This window comes from Humulus lupulus, chromosome 3, assembly GCF_963169125.1.
Source record: "Humulus lupulus chromosome 3, drHumLupu1.1, whole genome shotgun sequence".
NCBI classification, from domain to species: domain Eukaryota; kingdom Viridiplantae; phylum Streptophyta; class Magnoliopsida; order Rosales; family Cannabaceae; genus Humulus; species Humulus lupulus.
In genome coordinates, this window is record NC_084795.1 from 15,542,479 (window position 1) to 15,562,367 (window position 19,889).

A 19,889-nucleotide genomic window follows, 5' to 3' on the forward strand; every position below is an offset into this window, starting at 1 on the left:
TAACCAACGCCGCAGCGCGACCTCGCATCAGAAACCTCCCCTGGCCTCTGGGTTCAAGAGGGTCGTGACACCCCAAGAACAGGGTCGCGGGCCGACCCTACGAACCTAGAATTCTCTGGTTTTTCTCCAGCCAAAACCCCACCAAAATCATCCCAAATAATTCCTAGAACTATAATTCAATCCCTAGAACAGAGTCAACACGTTACCAGTATCAAAACCCAACTTAAACTTGATTAAAAACCCATCAAATCTCATAATCTATCACTTGAGCCACAAAGCTCAAGAACACCTCAAAACTCAAGGAAAACATGACAAAATTCGACTAAAACAAGGATTAAAGCTTTACCTCTGATGTGTATGATGATCTCCTAGCCACACAAATCCCAAATCCTAACCCAAGTCTTCACTTCCTTAGTTTTCAGCCAACAATTCTCCTTGGTTCTCAAGCAATTCACTCAAAAGTTGAAAGAGAATGAGGGGGAGAGAGAGAGTTGGTTGGGAGAGCTACTAACAATGTTTGTTGTGTTTCCTTAAGGCTTAAGTCACTTAAGTTAATCCTAAGGCTCGGGGTACCAAAAACGCCCCCGATGTCAAAATGGTCAAAATCCCCGAAATCCCCTCCTAATCTTACTAACTTCAAATATATCCTCAACTATTCATTCACATTATCCAACAACCCGATACTGAGCTAGTTACCCAAAATACCCTTTTACTCACTCTGAGTCGGGTATCGGGTCCCGTTGTGACTTTCTCGCTAACTTGCTCCCTAAGATTGTCTCGTGCCGAGTAACCCAAATAAACCTACATAATAATATGCACATATATCACATGTATGCACATATATACAATTATGCCCACAACGAGCCAAATTACGAAAATTGTCCTTCTAATAAGAAGCAGGCCCAAATGCATATTTAATGCCCCTAAATATGCATATCTAGTCATATTATCATATAACTCACATAATCACATAATTACACACAAATATATCTCATATAAGCATATGATTCCATAAATTGCCATCCATAATTACACACAAATATATCTAATCAAGACCTTAAGCTTTATTAGGTAATATGAGATGTTACACAAACGTACTAAAACTATCTTATTGTTACTACTTACTCGTTAACACCGTTAAATGGTACCTAAGTGACATTGATATGGCCTGACAGAACTAAGATGTCATTGTCATGTCCGTGTAATTAATTTTAATAAAAAAATAATTTAAGATTTTAAATAATAATTGAAAATATATTTTTATAATTAAAATCAAATAACATATATTTAATTATAAAACACAAATTTGAAATAATTTGTCAATTAAATCTCATTCAAAAGCTTGAACATTTAGCCATTCAAATCTAATTTTTAGATTTTTTCTTTCACTTTCTTACACTATTTTGCTTTTCTCACCAAACAAACAAACAAAACCCGAAAAATACATATCTGCCCCCTTTAAATCGACCTATTATGGTCACCGACACCCCTGCTCCTCGCTGGCCCCAACGCCAATGTCCAACGCACCAACCCAGCGAAGCTCCCCCAACGCAAATGACCCTTGCAAAGCCCAGCCCCTCGCCTCTTTATATATATTTAAAATTTTAAGTATGTTTGATTACTAAATTAATTATCAATTTTTATTTTGTGAAATTTTTTTTTTGATTAATTTATATTTTATTTTGAAATCAATTTAAATGATTTTTTTAAAAGAAATTATGAACTACTAAACAAAACTAACGAAATAAGTAGTAACAACCGCAATATATTAACTTTGAGTATTTTTATCATAAAAAAGTTCGAATGTTAAATTGTTACATTTCATAGACATTGAATATTTATACCACAAAATCTTCTATTTTTAATAAATACTCGTTATTACTTTATTAATTTTTATAACTTTACAACTATAAAAGTAGGGTTGACAATTCGTGCAAACATGTCAGATTCATGTCGACACGATTATGACACGACACGATTAAGGTAAACACGAACACGACACAATTATTAAATGTTTCAAAAATACGAAAACGAACATGACACAATTATTAAACGGGTCATCACGACACGAACACGATAACACGATTATGACACGATTAATCATAACTATATGAAAAAAATCATAAAACCTATGCAAATTATTTGTGTTATCGTGTCTGATACGATAGTACACGACACGATTATTAAACGAGTGAACACGATTATGACACGACGCGATTAAGGTAAACACGAACACGACACAATTATTAAATGTGTCAAAAACTCAAACACGAGCACGACATGATTATAAAACGTGTCATGTTCGTGTTTACCTTAATCGTATCGTGTCGTGTCATGACCCAAATTATCACCCTTGTATAAAAGTAAAATTAGGTAATCGATACACGTGAGTAACATTGAGAATCTCAAGTGATATTTATCCCAAAGTTTATGTGTAGTGTTATCTCTGCTCAGGTTCTTGTTGGTTGACCAAATATGGGCCAGGCCCGGTAAGTAATGGGCCGAGAACGGCCCAGTTGCAAATGACTTAGGGGGCGGGGAATCATCGGTCTGAAAAGCTAAATCCCCAACTTCAGGTGGAGGAGTAAGGTTTAAGGGCATAGAGTGAGGAGGGAAGGGATTCTCTGAACTGCGCTTCGAAATATACATTGCTTCGAAACGCCATTATCGGTATTTTCTATGCTCGTTTTCTCTCTCAGCGCTATGCTCTTTGAGTGTTGAAGCTCGAAGATAATGGAGGGCGTGAGGCTTCGTCTCGTGTTCGACGACCGTCAACTACTAAGCAAGTCACAGAAGAATGAGGGACTGAAGCGAAGCTGGATTCTTCTCCAGCCACACCACCACACTATCTCCGACCTTTCTGATTATCTCCTCCATGTTTTCGACCTTGATGAAGCTTGTCCAGATGGCCTCGTCCTTTCGGTAAGCTTCTCGTCCCTTTGATTTCCATCTTTAGAACAGTTCTCACTCCCAAATTGAACGAGTCTGTAACGAATAATGACGATCGGAATAGGATGCAAGCTTTAAGGGTCAAACCCCTAGAGTCCGGTGGGTTTAGGTTACATGCAGCCATTTCCTATATTCTTCCTTCATTTGATCGGCATTCGAACAAAGCGTTACAGTAATTTCTGTATGTATTGTTTGAAATGCGTCCAAGTAGTGAAACTATAGTTATATCAACGATGAGTGGCTACTCTTTATGCAAATTGTATGTAAATGTATTGATTGTTAGAATTTAATGTGAAAAAATCGTAAGACCGCGGCAATTTCTTGGCTTTTCTAACTTGGGAGTTGGTTATTGGTTCTTGTAGATTGAAGGCTTTGCGTTACCACCGTTTGAGTCTACTTGTATTTTGAAGGAAGAAGATGTTATCAGGTAAGTACGTTCGTAACTCTTGTAAGGTTGCCTTAGCTATATTACTATACTAGTGTAGTAGAGACTGATAATTTTATTCGATAGCATAAAAAAGAAACGGGGTCTGTCTACTGATATCAAAAGAGTTCGTGATGGAGAGAAGTCTCTTGTGGTAGAAGAAGTAGTGGTGAAGCAACCCTTGCATGCCGGGGGCATGAAGCTTTTAGCTAATGAGGAGTTTGAAAGGGAGAGTGGAGGTTACCGAAGTGAAGCTGAAGAAGATGAACCTGACATGTTGGAAGATGAATTACATGTAGATGATACCCCAAAGAAGAAAACAGTTTCCAAGAAAAGGAAAGCTTCAAAGAAATTTCAGAGATCAAAGTATGTAGACAACTTGTTAGTTATAATATTAATGTATCTTAAAAATCTTCTCTTACAATTTATATGATATGTAATGTGTGCGATGGCGGATTTAATGTTTTTATACTTGATTCTGATTTGTTTTTTCTCTTTTAGAGTAAGGTGTTACAGTCGTTTTCCGTTCCGTTTTATATTAGCAAAGTGTTCATTGTCACCTACTGACGTTCTAATTCATTTATTGTTTTTCAGTGACAGGAGGAAGAGAAATAAACTTGCGAATGTAGAAGATGTTCAGAGTGATGTGCAGCCTGAGGAGAATGAAAGTTCTCAGCAACCTAGTCTTCCGGGGAAGAGTACTGTCAAGAAAGGCAAATCATCTGAAATAGACAGTGAATCTGATGATTCAAGTACCCGAAAAATCGATGAAAAGGCTGATAGCATCATCTTATGTACTCCAAGTAAACCAAGGTAATTTTCAGTACTTCTATCTATAAGATGATTGATAAAATGCTATATGCTCTATTGTTATTTTGCATTTTTGGTTATTGCTATGTTTAATGCAATGCTTTGTTTGGTTTGGTACGTTAAGAGGTGGTCAATTTTTTTTCTTTCAATTTACATCGAGGACTTCTTTTGAAATTTGCCTGTAGCTTTATGTTTTACGAATATTAAATGAGACATGTGGGGTCATGCATTCTGGTATTATGCTTTTTTTTATTTCTTGGCTCTGTGATGAGGTCGGTGGTTGTTTTCATTCATCTTCTTGTAGGCACCGATGTTTATTAATTTAGATTTTTGTGGTTCTGATTGTGTCTTTATATCTTACAAGTTCTTCACATCTTTCTCAATCGGCAATTGCTCAACTGGCCCTGTTTTTTTCCTGTTTTCTATTTTGTAGTTCCGGTCAGGCTCAGCTACAGGAGAATGGCAAGCAAAATGTGGCTTCCTCTCATACATTGAATGGAGTTGAAAAGGTGTTTAGCTACCACAAGGGTTTGATTTTCATTTTTATCAGTCTTTATTGGATTGTAGTTGTAAAGTTTATAGAATCTCAGCTTAGAGCCATTTGCTTGCGTAGAGCGACACTAGTTCTAGTGCTATAGTTTCTGAAAGCTTCATTTTTCCATGTTTTTTTTTATGATAGCTGTATAGTACTCTCCCTCAGTGTATAATATGGGATTAATAAATGCAAACATATCATCTCTCTCTTGAAGGGGAATGTATAATTTGAGATTAACAGATGCAATCATATAACTTTCCTTCTATTGGCTTGTAGATGAGTATGTTGTAGTTAAACATGATTAAAGATTGTCGGGTTTCCTTCAAAAGTCTTTAATAAACTTGCATCCAGCTCCTAGACCCTTCTTTTTAAGGCTTGGGGACAATAATTTTTAAAACTGTGCCCATTAAACTGAACTCAGCAAATGCATACAAGGTATGACTGGTACATGGCAGCCACATGTATGACATATGAGAGGTCACCTTATTATAGGATTCTTGTTTTTCTTTTTCATTTATTTAAGTTTGGAAATCAAATTAAAACTAATTTGTGTAATATTTTTTTAATCAGTTACCTAGTAGAAGTACTCGGCGTAAAAGGGCCAAAAGACAACGGTTGAGAGAACAAGCGAAGGCCAGAGAAAATGAGGTCACATGATTTTCTGATGATGACAAGTATTTTATTATTATTGCTTTGGTTTCGTTTTGTTTTCTTCACATTGCTAAACATTTGATGTTGCTTTATATTTATATTGAATAAAATTTATACTGAATAGTTTTTTTACAGACTTATAGAAGGTTCTGTATGCTCATATGGAACAGTTCTGGTAAAATGTGCTCAGTAAATGAAAATCTCACTGATAAAATTTTCAAATGTTGCAAATGTTCTTAGTGAACTCCAAGGCTTAGTTGATGTATTTGGGCTCGGCATTTTACATGTTGAACAACCTTTATGCTTTTGTACAATAATACTCTGTAAATAAGCTGATTATGCTCAATTTGCTGCTACATCAGGCACAAGTACTTAAAGCAGATAATCAGAAACCATCAAGTTTGCAGTTACATCAAGCACAAGTTCTCCAAACAGATAACCAGCAGTCATCTCGCAAAGATAATGGCAAAAGTTCCAAAGAATATCCACAAGAGAAACGTAATGATGAAGAGGATAACATAATCCCCATTGTGGTGAGGCCAGGACACATTCGCTTTGAGCCATTTGGAAAAGGTTGGTTGGTTGGATTATTCTTTTACTCTTTAACAAGTGATAATGCTGGTTCATTCAGTGGAGTTGCACTATTGATTTCTTACCATTTATTCATTTACAATGATATTTCAATTTTATGAACCTGTTACAGAGGATGCAGATCAAGCTATTCCACAGCTCAAAATTACAGAGGTATTTAGAGATTCTATTGATCTTCTTCTAATAAAGATCCTGATGCTTCCAATCCAGTTCTCTTTTATGTTCTTTTGGTCTTTTTACTCCTTTTCATTAATCATTTTTTCCCTGTGTTAATAATTGCTCTAACGTGACTTTCTTTTTTTAATTCAATGTTGTTGCTTGATTTTTTTTATTTATCTTTTATTTATTTATTTTGCTTCAGGTAAATTTTCAGTGGAATGGGATCACAAGTAAGAGGAAGGGTCAACAGTGGGGTAAAGAGAAGACAATGTTTCATAAAAGGAGTGATCAGAAAAAACAGAACCCGGAGAGTTCTGATATGCTGGTTAATGAAGAAGAAGAAAAGAAAGAAGAAAAAAAAGAAGATGATCAAGAGAAAACTACTGTAGATGTTCCTGTAGACTTTGATAAGCTTAAACCATGTAGCACTTTGCCCCAGGTTTGTTGCCTCATGATGTGCTTAAGCTTTAATTATATATCTATTTATTTTGCATGGATCTAGATAATCCAAAATCAATTAGTTATTATTGTGTTCTATGTTTTTTCTGGTCTTTATGATAGCTTGTTTGCTATAATGCACCACAGATAGGTGATACAGTGGCATATCGTTTGGTTGAGTTATCAGCATCCTGGACTCCTGAACTCTCATCTTTCCGAGTACGAGTCTCTCTGCCGCTAAACTAATACATAAACTCCATCAGCGATTCTTACTTTTAAAACCTAAACAATGATAATAATATATGTATTTATATACATGTACTTACCATGGACTAGTGTAATCTAACAGACTTTTTTAATAGGTTGGAAAAGTATCAAACTGTGATTCTAAATCTGATAAGATTACTCTAAAACAAGTTCCCGAGTATCCAATTGTTTTTGAGGAGAGGGATGAGGAATCTGAGCAACCAAATGTGTCTCTCTACGCTGAAGATGGCTCTCTTGAGGTGCTAACCTCTTCTCGTTTTCCATGTGCTTGTGTCATTCTACTATTGCTGTTCAACTCATGTTAATGACATCTTGTAATCTCTTATCATAAATTGCAACTTACAGCTTACATTATCAGATTTCGAATTCCAATTTTAATAACATCAGATTTGATTCCATGGCATTGTTAGAAATCCATCAGATTTATTTTGTTTTGTTGTACTTTGTATGTGTGATGTTACTTGCATATTGCATATACAGGCTAAACTATTGTATTTTGCAGCCCCATGATTTTATCACATCTATAATTATATATCTAGCAACTACAGCCTTGGCACTGCTGATGATTCTTAATTACAAGAGTCTAACAAATGGAGTTCCTTTGCAGATAGATTATTGTTCTCTTGCTGATGTTCGAATCATCAAGTATGGTGATGCCAACTTGAACGCAACTAAAGCTAAATCAGTCCCAAATGGGGTCTGCCAAGCTTCAAGTTCTAGGCCCATCTCTAAGGAGAAAGCCAAGTCCCCAGTACAAGGTATGGATGAATCAGGTTACCGATGGAGTATATACTAGAGTAATTCGATATGGTACAATTTTCATGGATGGGATTAATACTGTAGTTTCTTTATGTAGAAAACGGGAAAGTGGATGTGTGGGATGAAATCTGCGAGACCCTGAATGCAAAGAAAGCACAGCTGTCCCAGGAGAACAACTGGAATAAGAAAAAGGATTCAGCAGGGAGCTCATCCAAGAGTTCATCATGGTCTTTTAGGTCCTTGAGAGGTAGTGCACTGGGCCCAACAATGGCTCGTTTAAGAGCACAAAACGAGCTATGAGGAAGGTACTACGAATGATTCATCAACTTGCCTTCTACTGGTTGGTGTACCCATAAGAATTATACTAAGTTTTATTAAAACATTGACCTTTGTAAGCAACGAAAGGCCAAGTTTTTGTTTGTATATTTGGGTTGGCTGCTCATTTTTGTTTTATTGCTGAATTGGTTCAATGTTTGAAACTTGGAATTCTTCCTGGCGTTGATTGAAACTCTTAGCTAAGTTCTAGTTTTGAATAGTATAGATGGTGAATGATGTATCAAAAAGAATGTAAGAACATGTCAAACAAATGGAGCCATCGAATTCCTTAAAAAGCACTAAACAAATGGATTCAAGTTTGAACCGCAACAACCAAATTGATGCATTAGTTTGAATTTTTGAATGGCTGCTTATCTGAAGACTTTCCATTTCGTTACTTGCTTATATGTATATTCTAATTGTAAAATGCACAGCACATATAAGCTTGAGTCTATTTATTATTACATATAGTCTGCACTTGGTAGACTCTGAACTATTTAAAAGCACAGTATTTGTTCTATAAATCCTTCCAACGTCATTTACATCTTGACTTTTCCGTATTGAAAGGAAAACGTAAGTTGAAAAAAGGTGCAAGAACAAACAACCTCAAAACTTAGATTTGAGTACATAATCTACCTAACGTTTGGGCAGACATTACCTCGTAACTCGGGACTGTTATCTGAGCTACAAAGGCTAAAAAATATCATCCATCTTATGAAGTCAAACCGTTCTTACTTACACATTTTGATTTGAGTGCACCAAATCACGTGGGGGTAGTAAGTTGTCTCATCATTTAATGTAAAAGGTCAAAATGGGATTTAGCTATTTCGAGTTTTGACCCCTACTACATTATATATTATTATTATTTGGAGATAAATAAATGGTAGAGTGTTAAGTAAGAAATTCCATGGATTTTATGAAGCTCTGATATGCTAGGCCAACGACAATACTCATTTATGTTCTGCAAGTGAACATGAATGAATAAAAAGGCCACTCCAACTAAAAGTTGATACTATTTTTCAAGTAGAAGGACTTTCTCTTTTGAAAAAATAAGGAGTGAGCATTGCCAAAACGGATACTTTTTCTTTTTTATACCTTATAGTGACTAGTGGAATTCAATCCTTGGATGACTACGACGAGAGTCATAATAGATTTGCAACTACGCCACCAGTGGTGAAGATACTCAAGACTTGAAAAAGTAAAATAAAAAAGATGCAGAAACGAAAACAGCTTGCTTGCTTCGTTCATTCCAAATGAAATTATTTCTATCCAAAAAACAGAGGAACCTAATACTATTTACTTGTAATTAGTATTTGGTCTACAGCGGGGCTGTTCTCTGTACATGATTTTGCTGTATTAATAACTTACATTCTCTCCCACACATCACACAAGCAGATATGAGGCTGCCCGGGATGCACACCCACCTTTCAAAATATTCAAGACAACTACTCTCCATTCTCCATTAGGTGGTGTTGATTTATTACATACAAACAAAGATCTTATCTTTGGAAAAAAAGAAAACCTCTCCTATTTACCATGTCCCACGTCCTCCTCTGTCTTTTGCAGAGCTAAGCAACTAAGATGGTTTAAAAATTGTTCTGGCTCTTGTCCTTCTCTTACCACCTGAAAAAACACCATACATCATCTTTTAAGAGGAGCCCATATCAATATATTGTTTCAGACTCAGAAGCACTCTTCAACTTAACAAAAATGATCTCAAAATCCATTAACAATAACAAAGAGGTAATAATCTTCTTAATTGTTTAAGACCCAAAAGCACATATTTGTGCTAGCCTTATAACTACTTAAATAGTTATTTGTTTATTTGTTTGCATGAATTTAAAGGAACTCTCTTATCTAACATGTAATTGTGGGTTGAAAACATGACATGTTAAAGGGGAAAAGATACTAAGATTTATAAAGTGAAATAGTTACCTGGACAGGAATGTTCAATGGCAAGTCCATTTGATTAAGGAAGTTGCGAGCAGTCATCTCCCAGTGCAGATCGCCACTCTCATTCTGCTCACTGAGCTTCTGCCCTTTCTTCTGCAAGATTTCACGTCCCAACCAGAGAGTTAATGTGCAATGGTTTTTTCTTCCCAAACTTGCTTCTTCAGCTAATAACATAAACGCTGATCCAGAGTCGAGTTCGCGAACACAAGGTCCCACAATTTTGTTCAATGAAGGCCACTTGTATAAGACTAGGTTCACCGTTTCTGCAGCCTCATCGATTATTTCACCTGTAAAAAGACGAGTTTGACCACCCTCTTCTTTTTCTCTAATTTCACTTCCTACTTCATTTGCTTGACTAAAGATATTCACATCTAGCATTACCTCTTCTCTATTGTCTTCATTCTCAAATTGATTATAGTCAAGATCCTTCATCCCATCATCATCAAGGTCAGGATTAGAAAAAGACCCAGATCGTCCCAGAGTTCTTGGAGCTTGAGGTGATTCATCAACAGAGGATAACAACATCCGAGGTGGTGGATTACTCCCTCTACGCTCGGCAATAGAGGGGGTAAGCCCTTTACAAGGTGAGCCTGCAGTTTGGGTTCTAAAAGTATGATTATCATAAAATATTTCTGGATGTGTTGGGGTATTAGTTTCTTTGTTAAACATATCTAACAAAGAAATATTCTTAATTGGATATAGTTCTGTTGAATCTAATAAGCCAGACGGAGAAGGCTGCTGCGAGGACAGGTATGATAGGTCAGACCAGTTAGAAGATGAGGGCGAAAAAGAAAATGAACTAGCATAATCAGATGTAGAAGGTGAAAGTGTAGGTGATTTAGAACTAAACTTAGGACTGCAGTCTGGAAAACGAGAAAAAGAATCTGGTGATCCACAAAATGGTGGTGAGAAGGGATGAGGAAGAGGATCTAACTGCTCTACTTGTTTAAATGCTTCTGATATCCTATCTGGGCTTCCATGAGGAAAACATTCAAAGGAGTCCGGGGAACCACACAGTTGGGTTGAAGATGCCAAGGATGAAGGGGAATCAACTAAAGAAACAGGCTGTCTTTCCTGTATGTAGTTATCTATAACCATGTCCGATACATCCGAAGATGGAGCAGTGTCACACTTAAATTTGGATGACGTGAACAATTCTTTCATAATGCCTACAGAAAACTTCCGTCTAAGCCTGCTCCATCCATTCTCCCTTGCAGGAAGGCAAGTTTCAGATCCAGTATTGGATACTGAAAAAGGAGGCACAACCCCACCAGCAAGTGCCTTGTGAAAAAGTTCATAATCCAAATCATATGCATCGACCTTCCTCTCACCAACCTCAGTGCCAACTTCTCCAGCAACCTCAACTCTTCCAGGACACTTGTCATCTTCCTTTTTCATCTCCACCTTCCCGCAATCATCTGGTAAAGATTGCCCACTGGCAAGAGCTTCCCAAAATTCTGGCGGCTCTTCTCCTTCTATAATATTCCTGATTGGACCATTAGCCCTCTCATACCTAATGACCTGAAAGGCTGCTGCTCGTGCACTAGTTGACATCACAGAGTTGCAATTCTTTCCATTCCAAACATATAAAGCAGAAGGAACATGCACAACAAACGCTCCACGAGAATCAAGTGCTTGAACTCCAGGACAGTTTGCTGTTTTGGGGACAAGGTGTAGAGGATCGTATGGAGAATGCGGGGCCATACGATACATCCTCAATATGGAATTTGGGCTGGCAGGCACGGCATGAACTCTCTTCTGGCACTGCAAAAGTTGACAAGCAAAGCCCATATTGGGGTTAGTCACACCTCGGGCTGCCTTCACATATTGAAAGGCCTCTTCGAAGCTCTGATTTTTCCTCCACATGAGATATGCAATGACCAGAGAAGTTGATCTCGACACTCCCTGGCAACAGTGCACAAGAACCCGCCCACCTTGCTCCCGAACATCTTCAAAGTAATCAAATACATCATAAAGTATACTTGTAATATCCTCAGATGGGCTATCCTGCAACCAAAGTGTCTTGTACACAAGATCAATCTTGAAATACTCAGGACAAACAAACCCAACACAATTAAGCACATGAGTGATCCCATTCTGCCTTAAAATCTCGCGGTTCTTAGCCACAGCATCACTTCCTAAGTATATATGATCAGCAATTCTAGAGCATTCTTTATCAAAAAAGGCAAGCTTATCCCTCTTAAACTGGAATTCTCTTACAGTTTGTTCCGGATTCGGACTTGCTGGTGGATTAGCAGACCCTCTTGGGGTTTGCGGATGAGGCCAAACTCCAAGATCATCAGAACCCGCTCGTGGCCACTCCTCAACATTACGCCGAGTTATTGAAAGGGGTTGAAGTGGTGGCAACAAACAAGAGCGAGCTTTACTATTCGTTTGTGGCTTAGGATTAGAATTAGCAGGCTTAGATGGTGACTGGCCAGTCCAAGAAACTGACCGAGAATACCTTCTCGATGCAGCTCCGGCAAACCGGTCCTTATCTTCCTCGCCTAGCATCTCTAAAAACTTTTCAATATTATTATTTTATTTTATTTAATGGAGCAAAACTAGCAAATACCCATTAAACGAAATATCCAGGAAAGGACATGGGAGCAATAAAGTTTTATATTTTTTTTGGCACAAGTAGCTTATATGGAAAATATGAGTCTGCTTCTTCTCATTTTCCCACCTAAACCCCTTGACCCATTCTTTCCCCCAAAAAAATTGTACCTTTCTTGGGTAGAAAAATCAAATACGAAAGCGACCCAGTAAAACCCAAACCCCCAGCTAAGCTCTAGTGGGGCACATAGATTCAACAAGTAGAGACAAGACGAAAGTGGAAGAAAGTGCACGGAAGAAAAAAACAACGCTGAGGGCTAATTAAATACAGTAGTCGATATTGTTGAAGAAGAGACTTACTGGATGATAGAACAAACAATCTTTACTCTTTCTCTCTCTATCTCTCTCTAGCAGAAGAGTCTCTTCTCTCCTTGGCGTGTATTGCCAAGCATAGCAATTGGGCCAAATTGGAAACCCTAGATTGAAGGAAAGACAAAAAGAGGAGAAAAGAAGTGAATTGAGTTGTGTGAGAGCGAGTTGGACTGAGTCACACACAAGCGATTTGAGTCGTTGGTTGGTTGGTTTTTTTAGACTCAGACAGAGAGCCAGTCAAATTCCACGTCATAATTAAATACTAGATATTTTTCTTTAGTGGCACCATTAAGACATGCATGTCAAATCTTGTGATGTCATTAATATTTACAGCTATTTTTTAATTAATTACTAATTAATAAAGTATGTACGTATGGTCGCTGTTTGTAGAGAGGCCACGTTATTCTCACTTTTTTTTTTTTTTTTTTTTTCTATCTTTCAATAAAAATTAAAACGTATAATTATTTGGTAACATTATTTTGAATGGAGTGAAAAAAAAATTAGTGTAATATTATATTTAGCACATTTTGTAAAAATTATAACTCAAATGATGTTCTAAAAAGTGAGTAAAATTTAGCCTATTAATAAATGTTATTTTTTAATTTACTATATTATATTATCATTAATTATTATAATTGAGTAGTTGACAATTAATGACTAATTATATATTATTTTTTATTTATTTTTTAATCATAAATTTCCTAGAATACATAATTTAGATAATAAAAAATAATAAAAAAATAACTTGTATATCTCTTTTATATAAAAAGTAGGTAGATAACAAAATTTTTTTGTTTTAACGATTTTTTATTTATTTTTATTAACTTTAACAGAATATTCTTATATTTAACATAATATTTTTATATTTGACTGTAGATTGTGAACATGACTTAAACTTAAATAAATAAAATCATTAAACAAATTAAAATATGCTATTTTTGAGATATTTTACAATGATAATTATTTAAAAATAATAAAACCATAAATTTTATAACTTAAATAAAATTTAATTAAACTTAATATTATATTAAACATATAATATATACTTTTTATTGTCGCTGTCAAATTCAAAAATTAGAACAAACATAAACTTAAATAAAAATAAATTAATTAATTTATTAAAATATGATATTTTTAAGATATTTTATGATAATTTAAATAATTAAATCATATTTATTTAAAAATAATAAAGATATTCATATCATTTTTTTTTATCTTATAAATTTGTGTGATAGTTTGTTTTTTATTAAGTGATTTGAGCTTTTTTCTTCTTCATCAAATTCAAGGACATTGAGAGATATATTAGAAACTAAAAATAGTTGATGCGTGTATACTTTTCCTATTCTTATTTTATTTATATTGTTAATTTCTTTTTAAATATTATTGTATTTTATATATATATATGTCATGTAGCCATGTAAATATATATTTATGTCAATGTTGTGTTTAGATGTTATATATGTAGATATTATTGATATAAATATTTATATATACTATAGAACTGTAATTCATTATATTATATATATATATATTTTAAAAAAAGTGAACTAGTTTTTATTACAATTATAGACAATGTTAACAACTTTAATACTAAGCAAATGTTGCATTGCACATTGCTTCTACCTAGTTTATATAAAAAATGTGTAGATAACAGAAATTCTTGATTTTAACGGATTTTTTTTGTTAACTTTAACAAAATATTCCAAATATTTAATGGAATATACTTTTAAAACCAATTAAAAATAAAAATTTATTAATTATATTAATATAAATTCAAATATTATAAAATATCATTATATATTTATTAATTATATTAATATAAATTTAAATGTTATAAAATATCACTATTATAAGTGATATTAGCGGCAATAATCTAAAAAAAATTCAAAAGTTACACATTAATACAAAATCTTTTTTTTTGCGGTAATAATACCTAAATCTACAATTTTTGTGCAACTGTTAGTACTCATTATTAAGTACTTGTTAAATATCCACGTGACACATTTTTATTAGTCTAATTAGCGGCGGTAATACCCAAATCTTTTCAAAAGTTATACTTTAATACCAAATTTCTTTTTGGTGGTAATACATAAATCTATAATTTTAGTGCAACTGTTAGTACTTACCGTTAACTGTCTGTTAAGTATCCATGACTTAAATTTGCAAATTAGAAACAACCCAAATTAAAATTGAAACTTTGGGATGATTTTGAGTTTCAATTTTAATTTGGGTTGTTTCGAATTTGCAAATTTTAGTTTTATTAATTAGTTTTTATAATCTTTTAGTTTTTTTTTTAAATTTAAAATGATTTTTATAGTATTTAAAGAATTTAGGAATATTGACGGCGATAATACCCAAATCATTTTAAAAGTTACACTTTAATACTTAAATTTACGAGTATAAAAATATTCCACATGAATACTTAACAGTTAGTTAACGGTGAGTACTAACGGTTACACCAAAATTATAGATTTATGTATTATTACTGCCGTCAATATCCATATTGTTTTTTATTTAAATTTTATATTACAATCATAAAAACTTAATAAAAATAATTAATAAATTTTCTAAATAAAACTAAGCAAACGTGCATTGCACGTTGCTTACACCTAGTGTTCTCAATAAATATTAAATGAATTATTGACTTTTTTTTGTGTTAATTTGTATTTTGTGCATTGGAGCACAATTGAAAATATTGGGACAAATATAACATTAACTCATTTTTTGTACTAAATTTGACATAAAATTACATCTTGTATTGGAGATGGTCTAAGGGCATAGATAATGTCCCTACCGTAAGAGCGTTTTATATTTCCTTCTATTTATGACATTTAGAAAAATTATAACCCAATTTTTTTTCATGACAATGTATATTATAGTTATAGCAGACATCCCACTAATTTTCGAGAAATTTTGAATAATTTATGGTGCCCAAATTAGAGTTCAAACTGTCAATTGCACTTGTGATTAAATTTTGTTATATGCATGGAAAATAGATTGTTTGAATTCTGATTTGGGCATTATAAATTATTCAGATTTTCCTAAAAATTGGTGCAATGCCTGCTATAATTATAATATACACTATCATGAAAAAATAATTGGGTTATAATTTTTTTTAAATACCATAAATAAAAATGACTCTATTGTAGGGACATTTACTTCAACAATAATTTAAGAAATAAAAAATATTAAAAGTCTTGCAAATGGCAAAGTGAGAGAGGTAGATTGTAGTATGAACGAATAGATTAAGCAGAGGTTATATTATTTGCACGTTTAATTGGTAAAGAATGGAATAATTGAGATCAAATTAATGATTTATCATTAATTAATTATTGTCTAAATGGTTTAATATAACAAGTAAGTTTATTGTGTTTTTCATGGGATTTAGGGAAAGAGTGATCTACTCTTATTAATTAGTCAAATCAAATCCAAGCAGCCATATATATGTTTGAGATTATTAGGGTCGGTAGAAAAGTTTATTCAATGATTTAATTGAACTAATAGTTATTATAAATAATTTTTAATATTCAATTGCATGTATATTAATATATATTTATTTGTGAGAAAAATTATATTTAGTACTTTTTAAAGTTAATTATAACCATTAAATTATAATAAATAAATATATATATATATATATATATAATGGGCAATTCTTAAAAAATGCATGCTACGGTAAGACACCGGTAAGGCAAGCTCTTCTTTTAGGTGCATAAATCTATTTTGACCCCATATATTTTTTATGATGGTGTTCATTGTAATCATAATAAATCTTCTGCAAAATTTCGATAAAAATTAGGATAATTTACGGTGCCAAAATTAGGGTTTAAATAGTTTGTTGCACGTATGTTTTTTTTAGACGCGTAAGAAAACAAACTGTTTAAACCCTATTTTCGGTACTGTAAATTATTTAAATTTTTCCAAAAATTTATAGGAGGTCTGCTATGTCTACAACGAACATCATCATTAAAAAAACACTAGGGTGCCTAAAACAGGACCATGCCTTATCGGTGCCTTACCATAGCGTGCCTTACCTTAAAATTTTCCTATGTATTATATATGAGAGGATGTGTTAATAGTAATAGTGATAAATTGACGCATTTATAATACTATTTGGGGTATTTGTGCTTACGTTAATTCTATGATGGACCCTTCATTTTAAAAGATATATTTTTGGACCTTGTGTTTTGTAAAATTATTCAAAATGGTCACCTAAATCTCAATTTAGTCGAAATATTTTCAAATATAACCTCATAAAAATTGATGTCTGTTACAAATCTTAATATGTTCCAAGTAGATGACTGTAATGCTCTGGTTACCCCAGAACAGTTACGGTGAACCAGAAATTTAACTCGCTACCCGAATTCTTTGGTTAAAACGTGCTTTTAGGTCTTATTAACAGAGTAAGGTGAAAAACCGATCAAAAGGAAATGCTATATTTTATTTAATACATAAAACTGTTCATGGGCCCATTAAAAACATTTACAAGTTATTTACAACTCAAAATGATCATTACTGTTTCAAATATACAAACCCGCCGACCTAAGCGGCAAAAAATAGGGTAAATCCCCTAGTTCCTTTGAGAACTCCTTGGCCGTGGTGGTCAAGCGGCTGCATATGTACACAGCACCACCTAAGCTCTCCACTCAAGGCTGGGTGAGCTTTTCTTTCCCTTTACCTGCACCACATAGCACCCATGAGCCAAAGCCCAGCAAGAAAACACGGTAATGCATATAAATATTATCAAATGATTATTATTATAATCACACAGAGCTTATAGCTCTAAACAGATGAGTGAATATCACTTGAGGTTCTGGTAAACCATAATGAGTGACTGACAAGCAAGTCACTAACTTAAACAGATGAGTGGCTGATGGGTAGTCACTAGCTTAAACAGATGAGTGACTGATGAGTAAGTCACACAAGCACTTTTGGTTTTCATCAAACTTGAGGTCGGTTCGGCATTAATGCTCTTGTTGAGTCATCTAATGCAGATGTCGATTAGATCTAATATTTATTGGCATGCGTTGAACACGCTAAGGTCGTTCCTGACTTATGAGTCAGCACTGTGTGACCAGTGCCTAGTACCACTGCCGAACTTGACTAATGAGTCACAGCTTCACAGTTGATACTGACACCTTTGCCAATTCTGACTATTCAGTCAGTACTATGCACAAGTGAGCAAGATTTGCTAAGCATTCAATATTCAATCCATGTCCACATTTAAACATTCAACATGCCTCATGAATAACCATGCATGTCACATATGGGGTGCAGTTCTCTTACATCTGATTCGAGTGAGAATGAATAAAAGAACGACCCTTGAGAACGATCTGACTTTTAGTCCTTTAGCGGTCACCTAGTCATAACCAAATATAGGATACCATCAATAAAATGAATAACAAAGGCCGGGACATCGAACCCCACTAATCTGGGTAGTAGGAACAATCCCGAGGCCAAAAACCAAGTTCCCGAGATCAAAACACTCAAACGGCCTCAAAACCCTGCCTGAGCCGCGGCCCTAGCACCTTGAGCCCCGGCCCCCAGCCACACCAGGAGCAAGGGCCGCGACGCTCACTACCCATGGCCGTGTTGGATTAAGCTTATACACGATCTTTATTTATTTTCATGTATATCTAATATTAAACAAATTAATACGAGATAGCCTAAAACATGTTTCTAAAATTGAATTCAAGAGAAACAAATAATATAATACTTACAGTATACGCAACGGAATTAAGAGTCCTTCCTTCAGTTTCTCTAACTCTTGTATCCTTTCTGTCGCAGAGTATTATCAAGAAACTGAACCGATCTTCTATTTTCTTCACAATCTTCCAATGTATCCTTAGAACCACCTTGACTAGTGTGGGCAATTCTCAACACATGAGATAGATATAGAGAGAAGAAGAGAAAATAACAAAGTGGCTTAGAAAAAGACTTGTGTTTAGAGAGAATATAAAACTATCAGAAAATCTGACTTGTGACTTATCTGTCGTCTCTAAAATCTTCTCTCTAAGCACTCCTTTTATAGACTCAATTAGGTCATTTAATTTAATTAAAAAATCAATAAAATAACAGCTATTTTGAAGCCCTAGGTCGAAATTATCATGGGCTATAGGCCCGTGAAATTTCCCATTTGATTATAAGCCCATTGGACTTAAAATCAAGGCCTGTATTATTTTCTATTGATTTAATTAATTAAATAATTATTTAAATCCTTTATCAAATTAATTATTTATAATTTGAACCTTGATTTAAATTTATTTATTAATTTAGATACCAATTTATCTTAATTAATAAATATGCCATAATTTCTCTTTTCTTCTCAAAATTACACAACTCTGTGAAACTATCCAAAATTGACCTGGTCAACTTTGATAATTCTAATTGATGATTAAATCAATTAATTGAGACTATCTATATGATTTTATCCAAGGTACAATGGGGACCATGGGCCTATGAAATCAAGCTCCAATAAGTTATCATAAATCTAACAAATAAATTTACTAATTTATTAATTCCTCGTGACTCTACTATAGACTTGGAATTGCACTCTTGAATTCATAGAACGCTCTATAACAAATATAGATACGCTATTAATTATCCATTGTTACAACCATAATTGTCACTCAATCCTCTATAGACGGTCTACAATGAGATAGGACTAAAATACCGTTTTACCCCTCATTGTATTTTATCCTTAAAACACTTAGTTCCTTGTAAATGATACTTCAGTAAACTAATTTAATTACTGAAATGAGATCTCTATCATTTATCACCTTGAACCAAACTAAAAAGAAACCATCGTTTCACTTCTTCATCAGAAGCTATAGATGTTCATATCTATGATTAACACTCCCACTCAATTATACTACCGAGTTCCCAAGATGTAAGTATGGACTAGTTCGTAGGGTAAGCTGGTAACGAACAAGTCAAAGAACTCAAATAATACAATCAGTTAGAATACTAACCACTCAGAATTGAGATTGAATTGACCTATGGTCAACTATATGATATGACTAGAATAGACAATAACGGCATGTTTACTTATCTTATCAACTGTCAATATCGGTCCTGTCCGATGTAACATATACATTCGATCTTATCTAC

At 34.0% G+C, this 19,889-nt stretch overlaps 2 protein-coding genes across 3 annotated transcripts; one reads left to right on the plus strand and one right to left on the minus strand.

Annotated features, from left to right (window-relative positions):
• Positions 1-2,560: 2,560 nt before the first annotated feature.
• On the plus strand, positions 2,561-8,194 carry LOC133822209 (coilin). 2 transcript variants are annotated; one of them, XM_062254465.1, is made up of 13 exons: positions 2,561-2,922; positions 3,312-3,376; positions 3,461-3,739; positions 3,968-4,186; positions 4,617-4,692; positions 5,289-5,366; positions 5,732-5,942; positions 6,073-6,113; positions 6,322-6,558; positions 6,705-6,776; positions 6,920-7,063; positions 7,432-7,582; positions 7,681-8,194. In XM_062254465.1, exons 1-13 carry the CDS (start codon positions 2,734-2,736, stop codon positions 7,881-7,883), a joined length of 1,965 nt encoding a protein of 654 aa, XP_062110449.1. In that variant the 5' UTR covers positions 2,561-2,733; the 3' UTR covers positions 7,884-8,194. The 2 variants fall into 2 exon arrangements, with proteins under 2 accessions (XP_062110449.1, XP_062110450.1); XM_062254466.1 differs by lacking the exon at positions 2,561-2,922 and having other exon boundaries at positions 3,314-3,376; positions 3,471-3,739.
• A 921-nt stretch (positions 8,195-9,115) lies between these two features.
• On the minus strand, positions 9,116-12,477 carry LOC133822208 (protein-tyrosine-phosphatase MKP1-like). The gene is made up of 2 exons (XM_062254464.1): positions 9,834-12,477; positions 9,116-9,521 (listed from the first exon to the last, which is right to left on the minus strand). The coding sequence occupies exons 1-2, from the start codon at positions 12,363-12,365 to the stop codon at positions 9,426-9,428; spliced, it is 2,628 nt and encodes an 875-aa protein (XP_062110448.1). The 5' UTR covers positions 12,366-12,477; the 3' UTR covers positions 9,116-9,425.
• Between the last annotated feature and the right edge of the window lie 7,412 nt (positions 12,478-19,889).

Bases quoted from the DNA above. Each gene is read 5' to 3' on its own strand.
- LOC133822209 (XM_062254465.1), top strand. From the start codon at position 2,734: ATGGAGGGCGTGAGGCTTCGTCTCGTGTTCGACGACCGTCAACTACTA. The intron at 2,923-3,311 runs GTAAGCTTCTCG...TGGTTCTTGTAG, and splicing joins CAGATGGCCTCGTCCTTTCG to ATTGAAGGCTTTGCGTTACC. The intron at 7,583-7,680 runs GTATGGATGAAT...TTCTTTATGTAG, and splicing joins AGCCAAGTCCCCAGTACAAG to AAAACGGGAAAGTGGATGTG.
- LOC133822208 (XM_062254464.1), bottom strand. From the start codon at position 12,365: ATGCTAGGCGAGGAAGATAAGGACCGGTTTGCCGGAGCTGCATCGAGA. The intron at 9,522-9,833 runs GTAACTATTTCA...GTGTTTTTTCAG, and splicing joins CATTGAACATTCCTGTCCAG to GTGGTAAGAGAAGGACAAGA.